Below are 24975 nucleotides of genomic sequence, written 5' to 3'. Positions count from 1 at the left end.
TGCACAGTACAACCATGCACACTTTACACCCATGAGATTTGCAAAAATTACCAAACTAGATAATATCAGTGATGATGAGTATACCAGTTTGCTAGGGCTGCTGTAACAGGCACCACAAACTGAGTGGCTTAGAATAGCAGAAACCTATTGTTTCACAGTTCTCAAATGAAGTCATCCAAAATCAAGGTGTTGGCAAGGCCATGCTCCCTCTGAAACCTGCAGGGAGAGGGTCCTTCCTCACCTTTGCCAGTTTCTGGTGGTTTGCTGGCAATCTTTCGGATCCTTGGCCTGCAGACACATCACTCCAATTCTCCATCTTCACATGGCTGTCTTCCCTCAGCGCATGTCTGTCTTTGTGTCCAAATTTACCATTCTTATAAGGATACCAATCATACTGGATTAGGGCACACTCTAATGACCTCATTTTAACTTGATTACCACCCTAAAGACTTATTTCCAAATACGGGTCACAATCTGAGGTACTGAGTGTTAAAACTTCAACCTATCTTTCAGGGAGGGCATGATTCAACCCATAACCGTGAGGACAGAACATAAGAAAAGGGAAACTCTCATCCAGCACTAGCAAGTGTGTAGCTCTGGGGACCTCCTGGAGGGCATGTAGTTAATAGTGAAAATAAATGTGTATATATCCTCTGGTCCAGTAATCTCTCTCCTGAGTATATACCACTGCACAGGTTAACAAGTTTGAGGATGTTTATCACAGCACTGTTTGTGTACATGGTTAATTCTTCAAAAACAAAGCTCAGTGAAAAGAGAAACAGAATGAGATGTAAAACATGTAAGTTTATAATACATACATACACACCCAAAAAAAACACCATCTATTTTATAAGGACACAAAAGGTTATGGACCAATCAAACATATTAGAATGGTTGCCTACATGGAAAAAGGAATTGGGAATAAAAAGGAGAAAAAAATAATACAAAGGGCTCTTGTATACCATGATCACATACCATGAACTAAAAAGTGTCATTAATTCTATTCTCTAGACCTGAGATGCAAAATAGAAGGACAGGAAATGGGGGCCGGCCTGCGGTCAAGTGGTTAAGTCTGCGCTCTCTGCTTCAGTGGCCCAGGGTTTCACTGATTCGGCTCCTGCGCTCAAACCTAGCACCACTCATCAAGCCGTGCTGAGGCAGCATCTCACACAGCAGAACTAGAAGGACCTACAACTAAAATATACAACTATGTACTGGGGGGCTTTGGGGAGAAAAAGAAAAGAAAAAGAAAAAAAGATTGGCAACAGATGTTAGCTCAGGTGCCAGTCTTTAAAAAAAGAAAAAAGAAAGAAAAAAGGACAGGAAAATGTACTAAAAGAACATTATATAGTGTTATAATATAATTATATACATATATTATAATATTATATATATATAACATTATATAACAAAATATAATGTCCATGAAAAAATTAAGACAAAGCTTAAGCTCACTAAAGCTTATTTTTATTTTTTTTCCTCCCCAAAGCCCCAGTACGTAGTTCTTTATTCTAGTTGTAAGTCACTCTAGTTCTTCAATGTGGGATGCTGGCACAGCATGGCTTGATGAGTGGTGTGTAGGTCCGTGCCCAGGATCCATAGCGGCAAACCAGGCCACTGAAGCAGAGCACACAAACTTAACCACTATGCCACCGGGCCGGCCCCCTAAAGCTTTTTTTTTAAATGATACTTAATAAAGATTACTTGCAGGTGACAAAAACTTTAGTAATAATTTCTATCTCCAAACAATGACAAGTGTCTGTGAATAGGATATTATTTTTATTTTTATTTAATAAAATTTACTTGTCTACCAATACTACTGAAATTATCAGGGTACAAGTGGTAACAGATTTGTTTTTCTCACATAAAGGTGATAGAGGAGTTATTTGAAATAGTCACATCAAATCTCCCTCGTATTTCTTTGGTGTAACATGTATATCACAATTCACGAGCTTCCCTATCCTCATAATCCACATTAACCTGTCCAAGAAAACTGCTGAGTGATCAAGAGAAAGTTGGGTTTATACAAGAGGACGCAACTAAGGAATCAAGCATGATTCAGATGTGACAGTGTCATTCTTTACTTAGACTCTTGGAGAATATTCCTCCATAATTATACTACTTCAACTGTATTTTATCATTCCGATTCACCGTACTGCCTCATTTCATTAACTAATCCTTTGGAATAAACTACACTCTCCTCATTATGCTCCCCCAACAGCATCCAGAACATCATGCTGCTCACAGTAAACTGTGCATGCTCCTCAATTTCTGATAACACAATTACAACTACCATTTCCCAACACACAGCTCCCTGTAGGAAAAGAAACAATCAAACTAATAATTAAGTATAACTTTTCAAGTACTACGTGTAATTACATTTTTAAAAATTACATTGTGACAAAAAATATTTGGAGAAAAAGTCTAGACTCAGGAACAGGATTTCTCAACTTCTGCACTATTGGCATTTGGGGCCAGACAAATGCTTGCTATGGGGGCTGCCTCGTGAACTGTAGGATGGATAGCAGCATTGCTGACCTCCACCCACTGGAAATCAGTTGTACTCCCTACCCGAGTGGTGACACCAAAAAACGCCTCCAGACAGTCCCAAATGTCACCTGGGGGACAAAAATCACCTCTAGTTGGGAACTAATACTCTAGAAAAATAAGACTATCATTTTGGCCCAAAATTCACACAGAGCAGTATAATATTAAAGTGTTGCCTGGTTTATCCTTGGGCTGTTGATTCAAGAAGAGAAGAGAAAAGGAGGATCGTGAAGTCTAAGTTCACAGGGCGGGTCCTCAAAGAGGCTGCCAACGTGCCAGTCTTGAACTAAGCTCTTTCATAGCCAACAGGATTGATGTAACCTTTCCAATAGCCACACATCTTACATCCAAACGAAACTTGTTGGCCAGGATTTCTCTCCACTGGCTCTAACTATAAACGTCCCATAGTCTATAACCACAGGCTAAAGATGGCATCTCAGAAATCATAACTATCACAACCTCTTAGTACAAAAAATACGACTGCATTTACTCCAAAGTCATAATTTAAGAGAAAATCTTACAATGCAGTTTTTGCAATGTAAAAACATTATTATGTGCTAAAAAATACTGAAGTCAAAAAAAACTTTGTAACATATTTCAAAGGTGAATAATCATTCTGAAGTGCCGGAAAAATGCTCGAAAACATGATAAATATTAATAGTGAATCTATAGAAAGCCTAAAACATTTTTAAATATACCAGGAGGTGGCAGTATATAAAATGCAGCCTTCCTTCCTCTCCCAACTTCAAACCCAAGCCATACACCTCCCCCAGGCCCTGAGTTCCAGGCAAGGTGTTTGGCCCCCAGAGAGTAAACAAGAGAGCTACTGCAGGACCATCTCCCCTTCAGCACGAGACCTGGAGGACCAACAGTGGAAGAGCCCCAGGGTGAGGCTCTGGCCACAGTGGCTCCCAGGGACAAGGGACGCACAGACAGACCTGGATCCCTAAGGGAGTAACAATATCAGTTTGCACGGCCCCAGGATGAGAGCCCCAGGTAGAGATATGCCCCCTCCACACAAGGGCAGAAGAGCATAAAGAAACCTCAGAGCAGAGAACTTTCCTGCTGGTGTCTCCAGATAGAACAAGGAGCCACCTGCAGAGTCACTGGCCACCACATAGACAGAAACTACTGAGCCTCCAGCACACAAGGTAGCCCAGAAACTGGACCTGGGCTGCAATGAGGAGACAAGGAAAAATAGCCACATACCTGCAGGGGTCCAGCAGCCAAAGAAAGACAAAAATCTTCCCGACTCCTAATGAATTAGAGCTATTAGAGGACCCAGGTGACAACTTGAGCAAAAAACGAGCACCTCAGGAAATTCAAGTCAATACCAAAAAGAAAATCATTTTTGTAACCAAAAATTACATATAATCCATGAACTTAAAAAAATTAGCAATGAACTGAAGCATCACCTCTACCAAGTTCAGAGGCCTTAAAGAAATATCAACTACCAAAAAACGATAAAAAGACAGAAATCATGAAAAGACTGGGGAGAGCTGTAAGAACCCTAAATGCAAACAAAAGGAGTTGCAAAAAAGATGTGAGATGATAACTAAACAAACAGAATTAAGACCACTACGCATTAACTGATTAGTGCAATCTACATCTCATTTTCCTAAGGTCAAGTTGTGAATTATCTGCTGACTAATGATGCCAGAATTGCAGGACTAAATTTGCTAGAATAATAGAAAACCATGGGCTTTGTCATCAGAGTCTTGGGGTATACTCCCGTTAGCCACAAAATACCAGAGTCATTACAGACTGCTTCCAGTTATACTGATGGCTTTCCTTCTCTTACTCAGCATTTCTTCCTTCCAGAAGCTACATGTCTAAGTCGCTAAGTCTCATGTCTCACTCAATAAGAATTTATAGTATCAGTATTACCTGCAAAACACTAAACTCGTTCAACATTTTTTCTTTCCAGAAATTTCTACTGAGCCGTTGTCACGGCTCCAAGCACTGGGCTTGGTTCGTCCTGGGTAGCTTGGTATCTCTCTCGAGAAGTTTGTGGCATAAGGTACAGCATGGTGACTATAGTTAATAAATACTGTGTTGTATATTTGAAAGCTGCTAAGAGAGTAGCTCTTAAAAGTTCTCATCACAAGAAAAAAAATGTGTAACTATGTGAGGTGATGGATGTTAACTAGACTTATTTTGGTGATCATTTCACAATATGTACATATATCAGATCGTGTTGTTCATCTTAAACTAAAACAAAGTTATACATCAATTTTATCTCAATAAAACTAGAAAAATAAATCTTACATCTTCATTAACTAAAAAACAAAAAAGAAAAGCTTGTAGCAAAGACAGATAAATTATAAGAAGTGAAGTGCCCAGGAGTGTCGTTCTTGTTTAAGGAGACATTCACAGAAGGAGCATCATTGGAAGCAATTATGATGTCGCAGAAAGGACCCCAGGACTGAAGCCAGGATCTGGGTGTACAGCTTGCTCTTCCCTAGGCAGGTTACTTAGGCTATCTGATCTTCAGTTTTCTTACCTGTAGAATGCAATTGTTTGAAGTGACTGAAACAGAGGTACTCAATATATGTTAACTTCCTTTTTTTCCCTTGAAGGAACAAGTTTTGTCAGAGGTTTAAGAAAAGAAACTCATTTATTAAGTATCTATTACATGTTAGGTATTGTTCAGTTTTTCCCAGGTGAAGGAAAGAGTGTGTGCAAAAGCAGGGCTGTGAAAGGCATGGATGGGGCGGTGATTCTGTGTCTGAATTGACTTCTAGAACGATTAAGTTTATGACACATTACTAGCATAGACATTGGAACATAAAGCAGAAACTGTACCTCATCTATGGCTTTAGTTTACCTTTCTTATGCTCATTTTCCGCCTGTCCTGCATTCACTATTTGTGATTTAGTTTTTTGCCTTTGTGATTTAAATTTTGCCTTATTACAGTGTGTAGATTTCAGATTTATATAAAGCCCTCTCAATTCGATTTTATAATAAGGTAGAGTTTTTAAAAAATTTAAGTAAGGTGGCATTTATTTTACATGTGTGAAATTATACCTCAGTAATCATTGTACCCTTCATTCGATCCATGCATTTCTAATCTTTTATTCTATGATGTACGTCTAAAATGTACACATACACTGGACTTCTGGCTAAGTACAAAGAACTGGCGGCACATTTCTCTCCATTGCCTCCCAAAACCCCAACAAAATGACAGCATAGAAATTTAAAGCATTAACCCACAAGGAAAAAGGGACTCAGAAAAGAGACAACGGTAGAAGAGTACTTTGAACAAACCTTTGGAAGACAAAAAGCAGATGGAGGAATGGTAACTGACTCAGCAGAATGAAGGAAATTTCAACTTCAGGACATGCAAAGGGACAGGCAAATTCCCCTAGAAAAGACTCAGAGTCTATTGGCAACAGGTCCTTTGAGTAGGAGAGGGGTAGTGAGGAAGAGAGGAAGATGGCTGTGAACACAGAGACAGTAGGAAATCCAGAGAGCAGTCAGTCAAGGATCACCAGAAGTTTAAAAGAAACTTCCAACTTAAGAGTCCAAAGCCTAAAGGGAAAAAAACAGAAAAAGAACTTGGAAGAAACAGAGACAATGCAGGGAACAAGAAAAAGAACTATAGTAATATAACATCCTCAGAGAGCAATCAATACACTAGATTGCAATCATAACAAAGCAAAATGCTATGAGAAAGGAACAAATAGAAAATAAGTGTGGCAGAAGCCAGCCGGTGGCAAAAATGGTTAAGTTCATGTGCCCCACATTGGCGGCCCGGGATTCATGGCTTTGGATCCCGGGCACAGAACTACACACCCGTCATCCAGCCATGCGGTGGCAGGATCCCACATACGAAATAGAGGAAGATTGGCACAGATGTTAGCTCCGGGCCAATCTCCCTCAACAAAAAAAAAAAGAAAGAAAGAAAAGAAGTGTGTCAGACACTGCATTGTCAACCTCTTCTGCCTTAGCAATGGAACCCCAATATTGTTGGAAACAGCAATGTGTCCAGCTAAAAACATTTTCCAGATTCCCTTACAGATAAGGGCAACCACTGAAAAGTAAGTAGAAATATTTAAGTGGGCTTCCAAGAAAGTTCTCCTTTATGGCACTAGCAGAATTTCCTTGTGGGTCTTCAACTTGATCTCCTTATGGCCTGGACTAGACACAAGAGAGATGTTTGACACTTTTTAGTCCTAGATCACACCAAATGCTCAGGCACTGGCCACATCATAAGCTTGTGCCTCAAAATGGCCCACCCAAAACACAATTTGCCCCCAAAAGTGTTTCAGTTTTACACAAAATTTTAACATCACGTTGGCCATTACAAGCACAGAGAGGGCTGCTGTAACTAATTTGAATAATGAAACCTGAATTTTAAATGACTTGGTAATCATCAAGGAGCCAGAAGCTCATCTGGAATGTATTAAGTCAAGTAGATTCATTTCCTTACACAAAAAGAATTACTGTAAATTGCAGTGTGGCTGTCAACCACATTCTTTTCCCAGAACTAAGGCCAAATTTCAAAAGCATCAGCTACTTGGCAAGTTATACCTTTCAGGACTTACAAGCATTTTCCAAGTCTAAAAATGTTTGCAAATTGGCTTAAAAACAGGCAGTTGTATAAACTTTATCCTTTGAATAAAACACCTAAAAATGCATTTCCTTTCTTCATGCAAACTATAAAAGCTTCTCTTTTCTAAAATACCTCATTAGGCCCATTTTTAGTAAGACATCATAAAACTTCCTTCTTCGAAATATCTTACAATTGCCTCTTCCAAATTGAATACAGCAGAAAAGCTAAATTAATAAGACGACTCAAAGGCACATGAAACACGAAAAGTAATTTAAAGGGTCAAAAAGACGCACAAAGAACAAAGAATAATTGAGATAACAGTAATGTATAGAGATCTGAAAAAATTTATATGAAAAGAAGAAACTTAATACATTGCCTCTGCACATGCTACGCTCTAATCTGAAACTTCAAATAGACAGTAGCGAAACAGAAGGGAGCAGTGAGTACAAGGACATGCCAGTATTTTCAACAGTGAGGTAAATATGGAATTCTTTTCCTTCAATTTAAAAGGTCTCAGGCAAGTTGACCATCCTTCCATTGATGGGAAAGAATTGATGGCAAAGCAGTGCTAAATTGAGCACGAGGATCCATAGAGAGAAGAAGATGACAAGTACCCTCAAGAAACAGAAGCCATTACTTGTAAGGCATTTGTTCATTCCAACCTCGATTTCTCATAGATGAAAGGATTTTTATTACAGCTTAAGAACAATATAGAAGGAACTTAAGAAAAACCCATATTCACAAATCAGAGGTTAGAATAAAAAGCAAGTTATCTAATTGCATTGTGGAATACACACACGCACACAACCTTAAAAATTAGTGATTCCAAGAAAGACAAAAAAGTCATCATTTAATAATCTATTTTCTGATTATACACAGATTTAGTAGAATAATAATAATAATATGGGCACTTACCATTTGTTAAGTACATACATATATCCCACATTGTTTTTTCTAAACCACATCACCACCTTGCAATCCTCATTTTATAGTTGTGGGAATTGAGGCTGAGAAATGCTACATGTCTTGTCCACGTCACACATTTTACTCTGGGACTGGCCATGTAAGAGCTATGCCTATGCAGTATTACCCCAATCCTGTCATTCTTGCCACTACACGATGCTAGAACACAGAAAAGAAACAAAGACATGATGTGCCAAGAATGTACGCTTTCATGGTGACTATTCGTATCTATATTTAAAAGTTAGAAATGTTTTATTTCCTTTCTTATTATCATCTGTTTCCAGATTAATATGACTTTAAATTTCTTAGAGTCACTAAATCAAAACTATTAAGATACATTTATTCTAAACATTAAAAATATCTTCACCAGCTTACTGTCAGCTTAAAACGCTGGGGACAGGAGAGACATTACCCCTGTTTAGGAAAGAGAAAATAAATTCAGATTAAAGTGACTTCCAGATGATCTTTAGCACAACAAGGTCACAGATTCCTAAAATATAGTAGTGTGCTTCAACTTTAGTACTTTGTACAGCAGACCGCAACAATTCCTTCAGACCTGTCGGCCTAGAGTATACTCCCATTAAATATAAATATTATCCAATAATGTATGCTTGGGGCAGGGAATGATTTTGTTAACACAAAGACAATATCGATTTCTTGGTACCTCTTCCTACCTCTCCTCTCATGGTGCACCTGCCCCTATACTGACTTTCTAGAAGGATCTTCTGCAGCTTGGTTTGGCTCCCACACAAACACTCTAAAACTGTACTTTCAAAATGTGAGAGACAGCTCTCTTGCCAAACTCAATGGCCTTGTTCCCATTTTCTCTTCCCTTGATCACTTCTTTTAGTCCTGAACACTATTGATAAACCTTTTCCTCTCAACCTTTCACGGAACCAAGGCTTCCCTTAGGATCCCTAACACATCCGTCGTCTTCTGCCTAGCTTCTTGACCACAACCTCCCTTTGCTCTTCCTGTTCTCTTAACAGAAGACAATTCCCAAGGCTCAGTCCTTGATCCCGTATGGGATATGGCCTTTCTCCTCCACTGACCCATTCTCTCCCACGGGTTCCAAGACCACCTGACAAGGCATTTACAGAAAAATTTCAAATCCTTTATCCACAATTTTGTTTTGCAATTCTCATTACCTTTGAATAAGTACCTTCCACACTAAGTAGAATACTAGCTTCATTGTCTTGCCAACAAGACAATCCAATGGACTCCTGCTCATGCTAGTATCACCTCCACTCATCTCAAAAGGCTTCCACATTACTTTCCACTTATCATCTTTCTGGTCCTGCTCAAGAAGGACCTTCTCTAATAGCTTCCAAATGCTTTTCCCATCCTCAAACTGCCTACAGATTTGTTGTCCAATGTGTTCACTTTGGTTCCCATGCTGCCCTGTGACTGTCTCCTCCCTGTCATGACAAACCCCAGAAAGAACCACCATGGCAAGTGCCTTCACCATTCCCTTCCTTACCCCACATACACTGCCTCTAAGCCCATCACATCCCAACAACAGGAAGTTCTTCACATCTTAGTGTGAATTTACACAACGTTTTATATTGAGTCTAAGCACTTTCCAATGCTTTTTAACTTAGCTCCAACAGTGAAATAAGAACAAATGAGAGAGGCAAAGGCAGACATACAAAATAGCTAATAGCAAAACAGAGTGTATACATGCCAAAAGAGTAGGTACAGCTATAAAAGAGGGAGAGGAAGGTGAATGAAGTGGTTGAGAGCTTGAGTTTTTCTGTCAGAAAAATCTAATTTCAAATACTGGTTCCAACAGTATTCGCTGTGTGGTGTTGGGAAAGAAACTGAACTTCTCTGAGCCACTGTTTTCTCATCTGTAAAAAAAAATTGTATTTATAAAAAGAACAATATCACTTAATCCACATGACAGCTAGGAGGAATAATTAAAAAAACAAGTAAAGAGAAATTCACTTTACATCAAAACAGACAAGGAGTTTCATCTTCCCTTTTCCCTTCATTTCTGAACAAAACTCAGTTTTTCTTGGGGTTTTTTTTCTGCTTTTTCTCCCCAAATCTCCCGAGTACATAGTTGTATATTTTAGTTGTGGGTCCTTCTAGTTGTGGCACGTGGGACGCTGCCTCAGCATGGCCTGACGAGAGGTGCCATGTCTGCGCCCAGGATCCAAACCAGTGAAGCCCTGGGCCACTGATGGGGAGCATGCGAACTTCACCACTCGGCCGTGGGGCCAGCCCCTCCACTCCTCAGTTTTATGTGCCATTTCAGAATGATTCCTGAAAAAACTGGCATAAAGTGGAGCACTCTGAAAGCATGAGGTAGGCCTCTGATGTTTGAGTTGGGGCAAAAGGGAGAAATGTTCTTGTTCTCAAATTTTTGATTATTTTCTTTTATTTCAAAACAGGGTAAAGCTATTTCCTACTTCACTGTCTCCCATTAGCATCTGGATACAGTCAATGCTGAAGCTGGAGGACCCCAATCCGTGAACCATGAGATCCTTTCCATGACTAATATCCCTAAGTTTCACGATAACGTACTGTCCCCAGGGCAGGATATTCAGCAAGGAAGGCTCATCTTCAGATTTTCTGGGATGTTTATTATCTTATGATATTTGCTTACCTTTGCTTCTTTACAAGGATGAACAAAGTCCGTTTCTCATGGTTTAAACTTGCTTTTTTTAAAACATGCTTTGAACTTGCTCAATCTAGAACTGAACTTGAAGAAAAACAAAACAAAAATCTAATATAATAAAACCAACTTCTCTTGTTGAGTGAAGCACAGCCAGAAAGGCAGTCAAAAGAGAGGGTTAAAAAGATTTCAAGTACAAAGAATTAAAAGACATTTGTTCGTCCATCCATTTATTTATCCAACAGAATATTTATTGAGTGCCTACTAAATACCTGACACTATTCAAGGCTTGAAAACAAATTAAGCCCTTGCATATAAGGCACTTATATTCTACTGGGAGTAAGAGTCAAAGAAAAAAAATATACAAAAGCAAGTGATGACAAGTACTATGAAATATAAGACTATGGAGTGACAAGAGGGGTTATTACATGGGGGCGGGGAGAGTATCAGTTAAGCTGAGACCTGAATAAGTGAAGGAAACGTACTCACGCAGAAGGAACAACACAAAAGCCCTGAAGTAAAAACCTTCTTTGCACATTTGAGGAATAGCAGGAAGCCAGCATGACTGGAGCATGATAAGCAAGAGGAAGAGTGGGAGCAGAGAAGAGAGAGGCAAGCAGGGAACAGGTCATGGGGGGGCCCCACAAACCATGGTTTAAAAATTCCGATTTTACTCTAAATGTAATGGATAGCCATCATGGGGGAAGCAGAGGGCACAGTCAGATGTATAGTTTCTGGTTTACATTTTTAAAAAGGAATCTGGCTGTTACTTTGGAAGCAGCGAGCTGATAGTGGATGTGGCAAGAAGCAGTCCGATTCTGGTTATATTTGAAGACATAGCAAGCCGGATTTCTTGACAGACTGGACGTGGAGTATGATCAAAACAAGAGTTACTAATGACTTCAATGTTGGGGACTTGAGCAAGTGGGTGAACGGCAGTTCCATTTACTAAGAAGGGGAACACTAGGGGGATGAGTAGGTAGGTGGTAGGGAGGGGAAGGAACTAAGTGTTTTGTTTTGAACAAAGTGTGAGGTGCCTATTTGACACACAACTGAGTATCTTGACTAGATATATATATATGAGGTTAGAAGCATCATCAGGGTCAGGAATACAAATATGGAAGTCATTAGCATATAGAAGGTGTATAAAGCTATTTATTTAATAATATCTGCTAGAGAGAGATTGTAGACAAAAAAGAACATTTGGGAAGATAAACCCAGGGACACTCTAATATTTACTGATCAAAATAATTAGGACGATTCAGCGAAAGAAAATCAGAAACATCAAGTAAAATGGGAGAAAAACCCAGAGGGCAATTGCAAGAAATATTTCAAGAAGGAAAGTGTGACCAACTGTGTCTGATGCTGTTGATAGATTGACAATATTTTCCTTGGACAACAGGGTAAGCTCCAAATTGATTACATATTCCTCAAGAAGTAAAGGCAAAATGTTTGCTTATTTTCTCCTTCCTCAGGTAGAATGAAAGACTTTAAAGTCTAACGAGATTCCAGAATCAAAGTTTATACAGAGGTTGGCAATGACTGCCCTTCCTTTGGATGTTATGAAATGGTGGTCTAACAAAAGAATTCAGATATTTCCTTCCCAGCTCATTCATCTAAGTCAAATTTTAATCAAGTTAAGAAGACAAAATCTTCTACTGTGGTCTTTGCTTCAGTATTTACATGTCTAAAACACTAACTAGAAAGTATCCTCATCAATAACATGACATATATTTCTAAGCGCTGTACAATAACAGTGTGTAGAATTTTTGGCATGCCATGGACTACTGAAATATAGGTCATATACGAGAAGAAATTGATACTTTTGTAAATTTGTCTTATAGAAGAAACTAGTTAAATTTATCTCCTACTCTAGCTCAAAGTATAACTCAATGTCACCATAGAAAAACGCTTACCTTTCATATTACTTTAAATGGTTTATTGAGCACTAATCCATCCACTTAGATATACCAGAACATATAAATCTAAAGCATGCAATTGCTCAAGAGTGGCTATCAGCAGTTGCACAGCTTATATAATACTTGATCGTCATGTGCTTTCCAGGCACTAACATCACAAGATAGAACGTGTTGGGGTGTGCAGGACTTGTCATCAACGGAAACTAGCTAATCTTTCAGCTTTCAATGGAATGAGGACTGAGAGCCCATTCTCTTCCTGATTTACTACAATTTACTAACCAGCATCACTCTTGGGCACTAGAGCATAGTGACTAAGAGATAAGGCTGTGGAGTCAAAGTGCCTGGGTCCAAACCCCTAACTTCCCCTTACTAGCCTTGAGCAAACCTCTTACCCCTTTTTCCTCATCTGAAAAGAACACCCTTGGATAATAAGAGTCTTTCATCATAAGGGTATGTGGGTATAATGCACCTACCACACGTCTCGCACAAGGTGGAAAAAAAATATTAGTTGTTTTCATTGTCAATCACTTTTTCTTGTAAAACCTTCACTAGTAGATAACTCATTATTCAAATCAGCCCATTCTGGTGTAGGACAGGCTCCTTATTTATAGAAGGGTCTTTAAAATACTTGAGTCAAAAGCCTCATTGTGACGAGTTATTACCAGTTCTGCCCCCAGAACCCACACAAAATTTTTTCTAACCTCTCTCCTTTTGACAATCCCCACTGTACTTAAAGACACAAGGTCTAGCACTGTGCACCATCACCTACACGCACTCAAGCACCAAACCGAGAATCCTGTACCCAGGAGTTAGAACCAGTCTTCAAGCATCCTGCCAGGGAGGATTTTACAGTCTTTGGAAAGGCTGCTTACGGGGCTGTGATGTGACTCATCTATAGAATTTGCTAATACCCATCTCCTCAGAGCAAAGTGGCAGACTGAGTGTGTTAAACCTGCTCGCACAGTTGTGCATATACGACAGCTATTATCCTTATTAAGAGCTCTGAGCACATCAAAAGTGTTTTTAAAGAAATGCACCCAATAATTATCTTCCGAAACTAAAGAATAAACACAGGTATGCATAATTTATCATTTCCTAGGGCTCAAATACATTTGTGACAGTTAACAGGCTTACAGAGATCAGCAAACATCAATTAAATAAGCCAACCTCTTGATTGGACACAAAACACTAATTTAGTCAAGAAGCACTTGAGAACTTTCTGTTGGGGACGGTAGGACACAGGAACAGCAGCGACAACTCAATGTGCAGATGGTAATAGATGAAATAGTTCACCTACAAAGTCTACTTTTCTACAAACTAAAAGAGTCAGGCAAATTTGTCGATACTGCTTGTTTTTCTTAACTAATATTCTCAAAACTAGCGCTTTTCCCTAACTCAAATACTGGTATGTTGAGAAGCAGTTTAAAAAGGAAGGGGGGTAAAAGGAAACGGTCAGTCCCATCAGCAGTCCCTTACTAGCCAAAGCACTCTTGGCATCCAGAGAGACCGCGCTAGAGCACTGCATGGAAGGACAAGAACCAAACGGACTAAAGGAATCTGCGTCCTCCCTGCCGCACACTCAGAACATCAGCCCTCTCAGTCAAGGAGAAGCTTTAACAATTTCTGTGCTTTACAAATGGCTGAAGAGACATTAAGGTGCTCCGCTTAATCAAAACGGCCAGTTGTTCCATTCTTCATCTCATAATTTTGTTGAAAACTCAAAAGGCCTATCTCCAAACGACCCAAAGAGAAAAACAAGACAACACACGAGATACTTCCTTAACGGCCCTACCATGCCTACTACCTTGGAGACTCGCCTCACCAGGCCAGGGGCCGTCTAAGCCTTTTGTGATCTCATGTAGAGGAGACAGAATCCTCCTTGTTTCAGTTTCATCCTTCCTCGCTGGAGGAAACCCAATGAGTCATCTGTTCGATAAATGTTTAACATCATTAGTGATCTGAGAAAAAGCAGAACAACACGCCTCTTTCATCTATTTATTTAGAAGGAAAATGCAAATGACAATTCTCAATTCTGGCCAGAATATGGAGAAGCTGGAGCCCTCAACCCCTGTTCATAGTTGCAAATTAGCACGAAGCTTTCAGAGAGTTACTTGGTGATGTGTATCAAGAACCAAAAAATCACTCATTCCTTTTGGCCCAGTGGGTGCACCTCTCTAACTGGTTCAAGGACACTCTGTTTTATTAAAGGTACAAGCTCTTTGTAATTTCCCCTACTTTAAGAAAAGGTCCGTTTCTAGCGTTCAGTGCATCAGTACATTGGAAGGATCCAGAATGACTGACACTGTGGTGGAATACTCCCAGTTCCTCAGGAAATACCTTGCCATATCTGTTTATACTCCCTGGAGTCAGGCTATTCTAACGCCATCCCTGCCCTGGTTCCTATTTGTGTGTATCAGTTCCTTCCCAAGAGGATTTTGGGAACTCCCTCATCTCCTGCCATCCCTCCTGTCCTAGGATCTTTCTTATTCACCATATGAAGAGGTTGTGTTCAAGAAATAGTAAAATGCTGCACAAAGAAAAACAAACATATTGAATCAAGACAGTTCATGGCTGTTCAAAACTACCCTGAGAAACCTATGACACTAGAAATCAGAAGAGTGGCTGCCTACAGGAGGGGTGGAGACTGATGTGTCCTTCTGGAAGGGAACGTTTTTGAGTGATAAACAAGTCCTATATCTTGGGGCTAGCCCCGTGGCCAAGTGGTTAGGTTCGCGTTCTCTGCTTCAGCAGCCCAGGGTTTCGCCAGTTCCAACCCTGGGCGCAGATGTGGCACCGCTCATCAGGCCACGCTGAGGCAGCGTCCCACGTACCACAACTAGAAGGCCCCAAAACTAAAATATGTGCAGCTATGCACTGGAGGGCTTTGGGGAGAAAAAGGATAAATAAATAAAATCTTTAAAAAAAAAAACACTACTTAAAAAAAAATGTTCTATATCTTGATTAGGGTGCCAGTTACATGGGTATATACCTTTGACAAAACTCCTGCAACTGCACACTTAAAATCTGTGCCTTTCACTGCATGTAAACTTATCTGAGGAAAAATAAACTACTCTGAGCAACTTCTGAAAGTTGTGCTGTATGCGACTTCAAGATCTCACAAGTTATAAAGCCACAGTGCCCCAGCCCCCTGGGCAGACGTGTTAGGCCCACTCCAGCCTCCTCTGTGAGTTTGCCTGACTCACCGGGCAGACTCAGGCTGCCTCCTAAATGCCATCACTACACATTGTGCAAACTTCCATTAGAGCAATTATCTGATGGCGCTGCCGGGTTTATTTGCATGTCTGCCCCTCAGGGGGTGTGCTTCTGTTCTTGAGGTTCAGAAAAGAGGTTGAGATTTGGCATTTGAATCAATAAGCCCGACAAGTGCCAGTACAGAGTAGGCATATAATAGGCATTTTTTTTGGATAACAAAATGACTGAATCCAAGTCCCCATGAGGGAAACCATTAAATAGAAGGCAGGAGTAGAGTGACATGACTCAGGAACCAGGTTGGAGCAGAGGAGGAAATGCTAAGTAAATAGGCAAGTAGATGCTGGCATGCAAATGAAGGCACATCTTGTTGCTGGTCCCAGCCAAACAACTGGCCAAGCAACGAACTCAGCTTTAGATACTGAAGCAAATTTCCACTGGGAGAAGGAAGAAGTTCTGCTCCTTAAAATCCTACTTTTAAATTTTGCTAAAGCTACAGCCTTAAAGACTGTCCTTTCATTCAACAAGCATTTACCAGGCACCACGCCAAGTCCTCGAGCAAAAGATAAGATACTGTTCCTGCCCTCAGTTAGTTCATAGTCTAATATGGAAAAACGGATGGATTTAGACCACAGAGTGCAAAAAGAAAGATCTACATGAGCAAGAGAGGAGAGGAAGGAATGGGTGGGGGTGGAGGTTTGGTGGTTCAGAAAAGGCTTCACAGAAAAGTGGACTTTAGCCCCAGTGTGGAGGAATGATGAGGCATCATGAGTGTCGGGTAAGCAAGGAATAACGAGCACAATAGCCTGCAGACGAGAAAACAGCATCCTGCGCGCTGGGGACACACAAGCAAGGATTAGGGAGCGCTAACTGCTCTGCAGTCAGCAACTCACTTAACTAGCACAACCACCATGGGAGGTTCAAAGAAGATCCTGAGGCCTGCTGGCTTTCAGCAGCAGAGAGCCAGGACCAGAGCAATGACTTGATTCCAAAACTGTGCACTTTTTTTTTTTTTCAGTTTTATTGAGATATAATTGACATACAGCTCTGTAGAAGTTTAAGGGGTGCTGTATAATGACTTCACATGCACATATTGCAAAACAATCACCACAGAAAGTTTAGTTAATATACATCTCCTCATATAGTTACACACAAATTTTTTTCCCTTGTGACGAGAACTTTTAGAATCTACTCTCCCAGCAGCTTTCAAATATACCACACAGAAGTCATCGTGAATGGTATGAAGGTGGTCAAGAAGTACAAACTCCCATTTACAAGAAAAATAAGTACTAGATATGTAATGCACAAAACTGTGCTCTTAATCTCTATGCTATCTGGCAAAAATGCAAATAGTTATGGAGAAAATGACCCCGAAAAGACAGATATATAGGCAGAGACCAGATTGTAAAGAGCTGTGAACGCTATGCTTCACAGCATAATGTAAGAATTACGGACTTTAAAGCTTTTCACAACTCCTAGAAAACAAGGAACTAACAAAATCACGTTTATATTTTGAAAAAATTATTTTGGCTGCAACAGCTAGTATAAGAATCGCTTCCTAACAGTTAAAAATTTTAACAAATTTTACCATCATAGTATTTTCAAGTTTAATATCTGTTAGCAGAAATTATATATCATTACCCAAAATGCTTCTACGAATTCAGTAACATTTTCAAATGAATGTTTTTATCACTCTACACACATTTGGAAAGCAACAGGACAAATCCATGAGACCTTCATTTAGTTGACAGACGACACCGCACCACACTAAGGATTCATGTGCACCAAGCAAACGCTTTCACACCAGACCACAGGTTGGAAACCTCTAGGAGAAGGGGTGCAGTTTGCAGAGAAAAAGGGAAATCACTTAGAACTATTTTGCTGTTATCAACGGGAGACCCACAGAGTGCAATGCTTTAACAATGCAGCACCCAAGGTAAACCAAGAGGCTGACCAGCACAGCCCTGAAGGATAAAAGGGGGCAGGTGGAGAAACAGACCAACGGGAAGTAACCAGGGAAGCATCCATATTCTGGTGCCAGGCTTGGCCCTGAGCTCAAGTTGGCATCCCTTCAGTCCTTCTACAGGGTGACAGCAATGCTAAAAGAATCAAACCCAGAGATAAGAGGAAGAGCAGATGCGTGGCAAATGATTTAAGCTAGCCTGTGAGCCGTAAAAATTACTACTGTATTTAAACTTCAACCTAGATAGCAACATTAACTCACAGACTGGAACCTGGTCACCAACCAAGGCAATGAGCTATATACCCAGTTTTCAATCTCATTGGTATTCTGTCTGTTTACTACAAGGCGTTTTAATGCCCCAAAACAGAGAGACAGAGGCAACTATTAGGTAAGAAAATGAAAAGGTGCTGCAGAAAAGACCAAAATTAGAGTCCAGGCTGTACTTTCTACCACTTCATCAGCCCCTCCACGACCTTGCTGGAATCAAGCTTCCCCTCTGCCTTGCCTTCAGACCATTACATGATTTGGGCTAAACCGATGTTTAATCATAAACCAGCTCTGCTACATTATTAATATTCCAAACAGTATTTCCAACCAGATAATAATCCAATATCATTACATGGAATTACCTTAGAGGGTAGCATTCCTACACTTGTTTTGAATTGAAATATTAAACTAACCAGAAGTAAGTATATATACACTCCTAAGTATCCAACAATTTGAAAGAAACAAAAAAAGAGTTATAAAATGATAGTAATTGGTAGAATAACAACCACTAGCCCTCAATTCACCCTTTCTCCCCCCTCTCCCAAAATAAAATAAATAAAACTTTCACTTTGGTTGTGGCAATAATATATTAGCTGTTTAAAAAGACAGATGGAGGGGCTGGCCCCGTGGCCAAGTGGTTGGGTTCTCGCGCTCCGCTGCAGGTGGCCCAGTGTTTCGTTGGTTCGAATCCTGGGCGTGGACATGGCACTGCTCATCAAACCACACTGAGGCAGCGTCCCACATGCCACAGCTAGAAGGACCCACAACGAAGAATATACAACTATGTACTGGGGGCCTTTGGGGAGAAAAAGGAAAAAATAAAATCTTTAAAAAAAAAAAAAAAGACAGATGGAAAACGGAAATGGCAAGGACATACTGACATGGACTGTGGTCATCATTCAAAGTTTTACAAGGTTATTAGAGCTTCTTGACCTTGGGTTATTCAAAGCTGCAGCTGAGGATAAAGGCAGCAGCTTATACATAATATACATTTTATATAAAATAACATTATAATACATATATATACACATATAAATGAAGGACCCACTTATGCTTCAACATATGTAGAGGAAAGTATGATAGAAAGGGAAACCAGAGTAAGAATATTACCAAGCAGGAGAAAGATTTACACTATAATCTTCCTCACTTTCCAAAATACTTTACAAAATACACTTTAGAATCAATATTTTATCTTCAAATTAGGGGTTCTTAGAGTTAAGAAGCTGTGGCAATGAGAGTCATTCGTTCTGCTTCTTTTGGCAAGAACAATATTTTAAAACATGTGCTTTGGTTGTAAAGGCAAAGCTAAGTAGACAGACAAATTTGGACACTAACTGAAAAACTAAATCTAAGAGTGAACACACTGCTATCACTTCAAATGCCCAAAGTATATGTGAATATGTGAAGTATTCACATATCTTCAATGAACCTAACGCCTTGCTCCCTGTGGCACTAGAAAAAAATCACTTAATTTTTATTTCATTAACTATATTAAAATGATGTGGCAAAGCCTTTAGAAAAATTTGGCTCTCTGCTAATGATGAACACAGCACTGTAGAGAGTTGCCAAATCATTGCTGACACTCTCAGATGGGGTGACATGGGAGTGGGAAGATGCTCTATGATATATTTTACCACAAAACACTTCCATCAAGTTTGTTAGATACAAATTTCTCACAGAAATCCCATGCAATTATGATCAAGCTACAACAAACAAGGAATTTTTAGATTTTAAAAGTGTGCATACTAAAAAAGAAAAAGGTGTGAATCCATCCATATTCACAGATTTCCTGAAGCAATTACAGAGCACGCAGATACAAACTCCACACGGGAGCCATGTATGACCAAAAAATGTCCCTACATTTCTTCCCTTTTCCCTCCCTCCAGCCCACCACTCAAATGCAAAAAGTTCAATTTCTTTTCTAAAATTATGCAGGACAAACACTCCTAATGGAAAATTACTTTGGAAGCCTTGACTTTTCAAAGTTTATGAATGGGGGAAGTTATTTCTCTTAACTACATTGCTGGAATTTTTCCACTCTCATTTCAAGTCAAAATACACTGTTTATTCTTCTCCCTCCCCCTCCAGGCCCTCTGCTCTCACCTAAGTCACCTTCAGACTAGCTTAACGTTTCAGCCCAAAAAAGACACCGAAACCTGATTTCTTAGACCCCCTCCCTACTATCCAGCGGATAATGCTACTCACGTTTCACATTCCTTTAGCGTAAGAAATGCAACATTTAAAGTTTATGCTCTTTATTTTTTCCACATATATACATTTATTTCTTTAAGGACAAATGAATTCTTTTTCAACACTGTTTGCTTTGGTATTCTTGAACATGTTTTTCCCATGGACTAAACGTTAAGCCTAATTATTTTTAAATACGTTGAGAAAGCCAGCACGTGGCATCAATAACTCCTAAATGACTGCAAGGCTGGTGCCGGCAACAATTTTCTAACAAGCAGTTATTCCTGATTCACATCTGCCGGGAAGACTTCTTAACCACCATTTAAAAAGTCGTTTCATACAGCTGAATAACGGCTAAAAGTCCTGGTGTTAACCTTCTACAGATAAACGTAACTCTAAGGCGTTGATGAAGAAACCTCCAAGAGAGCATCTCCTTTTTAATCGGAAAGAAACGAATGGAAGATACCGTCTGAGGCACAACTAGGAAATTAACAAGCCTTCAGCGAATGACCCTAGGAGATCTTAGTCTCATCAAAGTCGACTTTGAAGAAGTACAAACCCTGGCTCCCCTGCCCTGGGCTCCGGATGCTGCCTGGGAGAAAGCATCTCTCCAGGTGCGCCATAGGTGTCTAACTCCTCCACTCACCCTCCCACAGAACATCCACTTAATATACTGCCCGTGCAGACCTGTGTCAGGCATTCCCACTTGTACCCATCCCAAAGACATGCACCAGAGGACCCAGGGCCAGCTGTTCCCCGCAGAGAGACAGCCCGGGCGTCCGGGTGCCAACGTGGGCTGGCCCACAGGGAGGCGCGGTCCCCAACGCGGGTGGGCGCGCGCTCGACTCTGCCCTGGCCCAGGAGCTCCGGGGGAGCCAGCGAGACCGTCGCAGAGAGCTCAGCGCTAAACTTAGCTGGACGTTAAAGGAGAAGCAGAACTTAAGTCCCCAAAACAGCACAGGCAAACCCGCCGGCTGCGCGCCCGCGACTGTCCCGGGAGGACGCCAAAGCGCGGAGTGGCCGGGCCGCCCGCACCTCGCGACGCCCGCCCCGAGGCCGCAAACTCACGTGGAAAGGAGAGGAGTTAAAGGCACTCACCTCCACCCATCTCTGGGCCTCCGCGAACGCTACGGCGCAGTCGGCCTCGGCCTCCTCCATCCCTTCAAGACTAGGGCAAGACGAGGAGAGAGAGACGCGGTGGGTGCGCGGCGGGGCGGGGGTCCCGCGCGCGACTCGGCCGCCGCCCCGGCCCCTGCCCCGGCCGCAAGCCGCCCGGGTGCCCTTTCCCTTTGTTGCCCTCTGCAGCTTGCTAAGGTTTCGCACCTACAAGAACTTGAAGACCTGGCTTTCTCTAAACTCCTGAAAACGACCCCAGGTCCGAGGGGACCTGGCAGCCGGGCAGGGCGCCGTGGGTGGAGAGGGCGACTAGAGGCGGCGCGCGGCACCGGCCGGGACAACTGTTTGGACTTCAAAAGTCGCAGCGCTGCCGCCGCCCTCCCGGAATGGCCCCGCCCCAGTCACCCTGCCGCCCACCCCGGCCGCGGAGTCGCCGCTTCCGTCCGCCCCCCCTGCGGCTCCCCGAGGCTCCGGACCGCAGCCGCCTTTGTGGTCAGACTGTCTGGGCCAAGGGATGCCACCGTCCGCCAGGAGGCGGTGGCCCAGGCCACGCTCGCGCTCCCGCGCTGCCCGCAGGGCCCGCAGCCCCGCCCCGAGGGGATGCGCCCCCGCGCCCGCATCCTTCCCGCCTCCGCCCGCCTGGCCGCCTTCCCTTTCCCGGGGCCCCTGGAAGCGGCGCCCTCTCGGCTCGCGGCCGCCCGGCCCGCCTGACATACCAGGAATAGCTGCACACAATTGCACCTTTCCCGGCCAAGAAACTTCCCCCGCTGGGGACGCGGCCCGCCGAGACGCGCAGCCGCCCCGCCCGGCAGGCCCGCCGCCCTCACCTGCCGTCCGAACCCGCAGCGCGCGGCTCCCGCTCCCGCCGAGTCCGCCGTCCCGCCGCGCGCGGGCCCCGCCGCCAGGTACGCGGCGTCCCCAGCCCAAGCCCCCGCCCCCCGCGGCCGCCCGGGCCCTCCTGGCGGCAGGTGAGGGTAGTGGCCTTGGCACGTGCCGCCCATTCCCCCAGCCTGGGCCCGCCCCGCCTCGCCCCGCTTCCAGGTGGGTGAGGCGGAGGGTACTTGCCGCTCCAGCCCCGTCCTGCCGCCGAGGGTTCGAGCTCAGGAGACCTGCGTTCCTCCCGCCCCTCGCCCACTCCGCCCAGTTCTGGCCATTTGACCGACCTCCCCCCTGAGCGTCAAACCTTCCACCCTTTGTGGTTTGGGTACACTCGAGGCAGTGAGGTGCCAGATTATTCAGCATCCACAGCGGCCCTGGGCAGGTGCGCAGGGCGGGAGGGTCGGAGGTTCATGGGTTGCCTTACTGGGTTCTTTTCAGACACAAAGCAGATCTCCAGAAAGGAACCTGCTTGTCTGTCTAGGCTCCCTGGAACCGCGCTCGATGCTCCTGAAGTCCCATCCAGGCCACACGGTGATGGCGTCACCTTTGGAGGAAGATAAAGATCGGTTCTTATTCCTGTAAAGGAAGCAACCCCCCCTTTTTTTCCTATGATTGTTTGATTTTTTTTTCCTATGAATCTATGATGGTGGATCGTTTATGATGAGAAACAACGATAAACATACAGCAGAGACACTAGTATACGAATAGCTAAAACCTGGCGCCTATGTTTAACAATTGTTTATATTTTGCCTTATTTACTTCCTCACCTTTTTTGCTGAAAAGGTAGATATTATATTTCACCCCAAATATTTCAATATACATCTGGTTTATTAAAGGACACTTTTCTACATAACCATATTACCATTTTCACACCTTCCTAAAGCTAGCAATAATCACCTAGTATCAATTTATACCCAATCTAGACCCAGATTCCCCCAACTGATCCCAAAATGTCTTTTAGAGCTGACTTAGACCAGAATCCAAACAATGACCACGCATTGCGTCTGGTTACATCTTTTTAAACCTAGAATAGGCTCCTCCTTCTCCACGCCCCCTCCTCCTCCTTTTTTTAGAATAGCATTGTCTTGTTAAAGAAACCAGGCAGCCTTCTGGGTTTATCTTACGGCTTCTTATGGTGTCTTCCACATGTTTCTCTTTCCTCTGCATTTCCTGTTACCTGGAAATTAGATCTAAAGGCTGAATTAGAACTCATTTACTCTTCTGAAGGAAGACTTCCCTGGTTTCCTCTGGATTGGGGTGACTTCTAGAGGATGGTTTTTAGTTAGTTTTATTTTCATTCAATGGCACTGTCTGTAATCAGTGGGTCTGTTTAGAGGAGCTGACAGTTGTTCCTGCTCAAGTGGGAGGCTGTTCACCGGATCATCTCTTTGCCTTCTGGCTACACTAGGATCAGGCCAAACCCGAAATGAGGACAGAGGATGAAAGAAACTGGGAAGATATTTCTTCCTGGCTATTCAAGACCTGTTCTGTTAAATATTTAATGAGTGCTTTACAAGTGCTAGGTGTCATAAGTGATACAAAAATGAAAACATTTTGGACACTGAATCCTATGTATTTCCAGTCCAGTAGAAAGACAGACATTCTGCAAGCTTCATGAGCGTTATTTTTACTGTAGTTACTATGTACATAAACTATATTGTTTAAAGCTACTGTATGTAACTTGGCTTACAGCATTGGGAGTGGCAGCCCAGGATGGTAGGAAGTGCACAGACTTGGGAATATGAATGCCTAAGATTACCAAGTTACCAAACATTCTGAGCTTCAATTTCCTAATCTGAAAAATATGGTGATGATAACTACTTCAAAGGGTTGTTGTGAGAATTAAATATGATGGTGTAGGTAAAAGCCCAGGGCATTGCTTGGCCTGGAGTAGGCACTTAATAAATGATGGTTATTTCCCGTTAGTCTCTCTCTTACAGTAGTGTGTCAAATATGGATTTTTTCCTAATAAATGAGAATTTCATTTATTTGCTCAAATACTCACATAGAAAGAGCTGTAGGGTATTGCAAACTCTGTTTCACGTCAGTTCAGGCACCAGCCATTTCCGTCTCTTTAGTGTTGCAAATTTGCGACTCAGAAGACCTAAATCCAATTCTTTGCCTGCTAACGTCAGTCATTAGAGTATTGTATCCTTCTGGAAAGATTTTTACAGCTCTGCGGAGAAAGGTAACCTGCCTTAGGAGTTTAAAATGAAATTCACAGCGATAAAACATCAAGAATATTATTTATTTCCCAAAAGAATTTGAGGTGCCTTTCAATATTTAAACAGTACAATTGTCATGTTCTTATACATTAGTGATGAAATGAACTGTCAGTGGGAGACAGTGGTACAATCTTTCTTGAAGGTAATTTGGCAACAAATACTGAAATTTTTTAAATGCCCGTGTTCTATTGCAGCAATTCTACTTCTGGGAATTAACCCTAAGGATACGAGCGAAAATAGAGGCACAAAATGAGCATCTTCTGTGGACTCAGAGATGCACTAACCAAACCTCCCTTTAGGTAAGGAGCATGATTAGCCAACAGCCTCCAACTGTCAGCCCCTTTGAGGTCGGCCTCAGCTGAGCACAGCCTCACCTGAAGTCATGGGCCTCCCAGAGCAGCCTCATCTGGTGATTGAGTGACCTGAGGTTATAGAAGTCCAGTCATTTCCACTGTATACTGGAAACTCTAAGGAGCCCTTTCCGTGGACATGGGGTCTGTTGAGGCTGCAGGCTAGTGTCATAG

The 24975-nt window shown here is 42.2% G+C and overlaps 1 protein-coding gene across 9 annotated transcripts in view; it reads right to left on the bottom strand.

Annotated features, from left to right (window-relative positions):
- The window catches only part of LMO7 (LIM domain 7), a 188674-nt gene extending 166391 nt beyond the window's left edge, over positions 1 to 22283 (bottom strand). For 4 of the 9 annotated variants that reach the window (XM_005601291.4, XM_070239927.1, XM_005601290.4 and 1 more), the window contains exons 1-2: positions 22175 to 22283; positions 21330 to 21399 (exon numbers count right to left, since the gene is read on the bottom strand). In XM_005601291.4, the coding sequence (XP_005601348.1) occupies positions 21330 to 21389 (60 nt within the window). In that variant the 5' untranslated portion in view covers positions 21390 to 21399; positions 22175 to 22283. Of the gene's footprint in view, positions 1 to 21329; positions 21400 to 21554; positions 21940 to 22174 lie in introns of those variants that run through there. The other 5 variants (XM_070239926.1, XM_070239933.1, XM_005601289.4 and 2 more) reach the window with 4 other exon arrangements.
- Positions 22284 to 24975: the final 2692 nt, after the last annotated feature.

This window comes from Equus caballus, chromosome 17 (assembly GCF_041296265.1).
Source record: "Equus caballus isolate H_3958 breed thoroughbred chromosome 17, TB-T2T, whole genome shotgun sequence".
NCBI lineage: Eukaryota > Metazoa > Chordata > Mammalia > Perissodactyla > Equidae > Equus > Equus caballus.
Note: the sequence above shows the minus strand (reverse complement) of the source record. Positions and strands in the feature narration are given on the sequence as shown.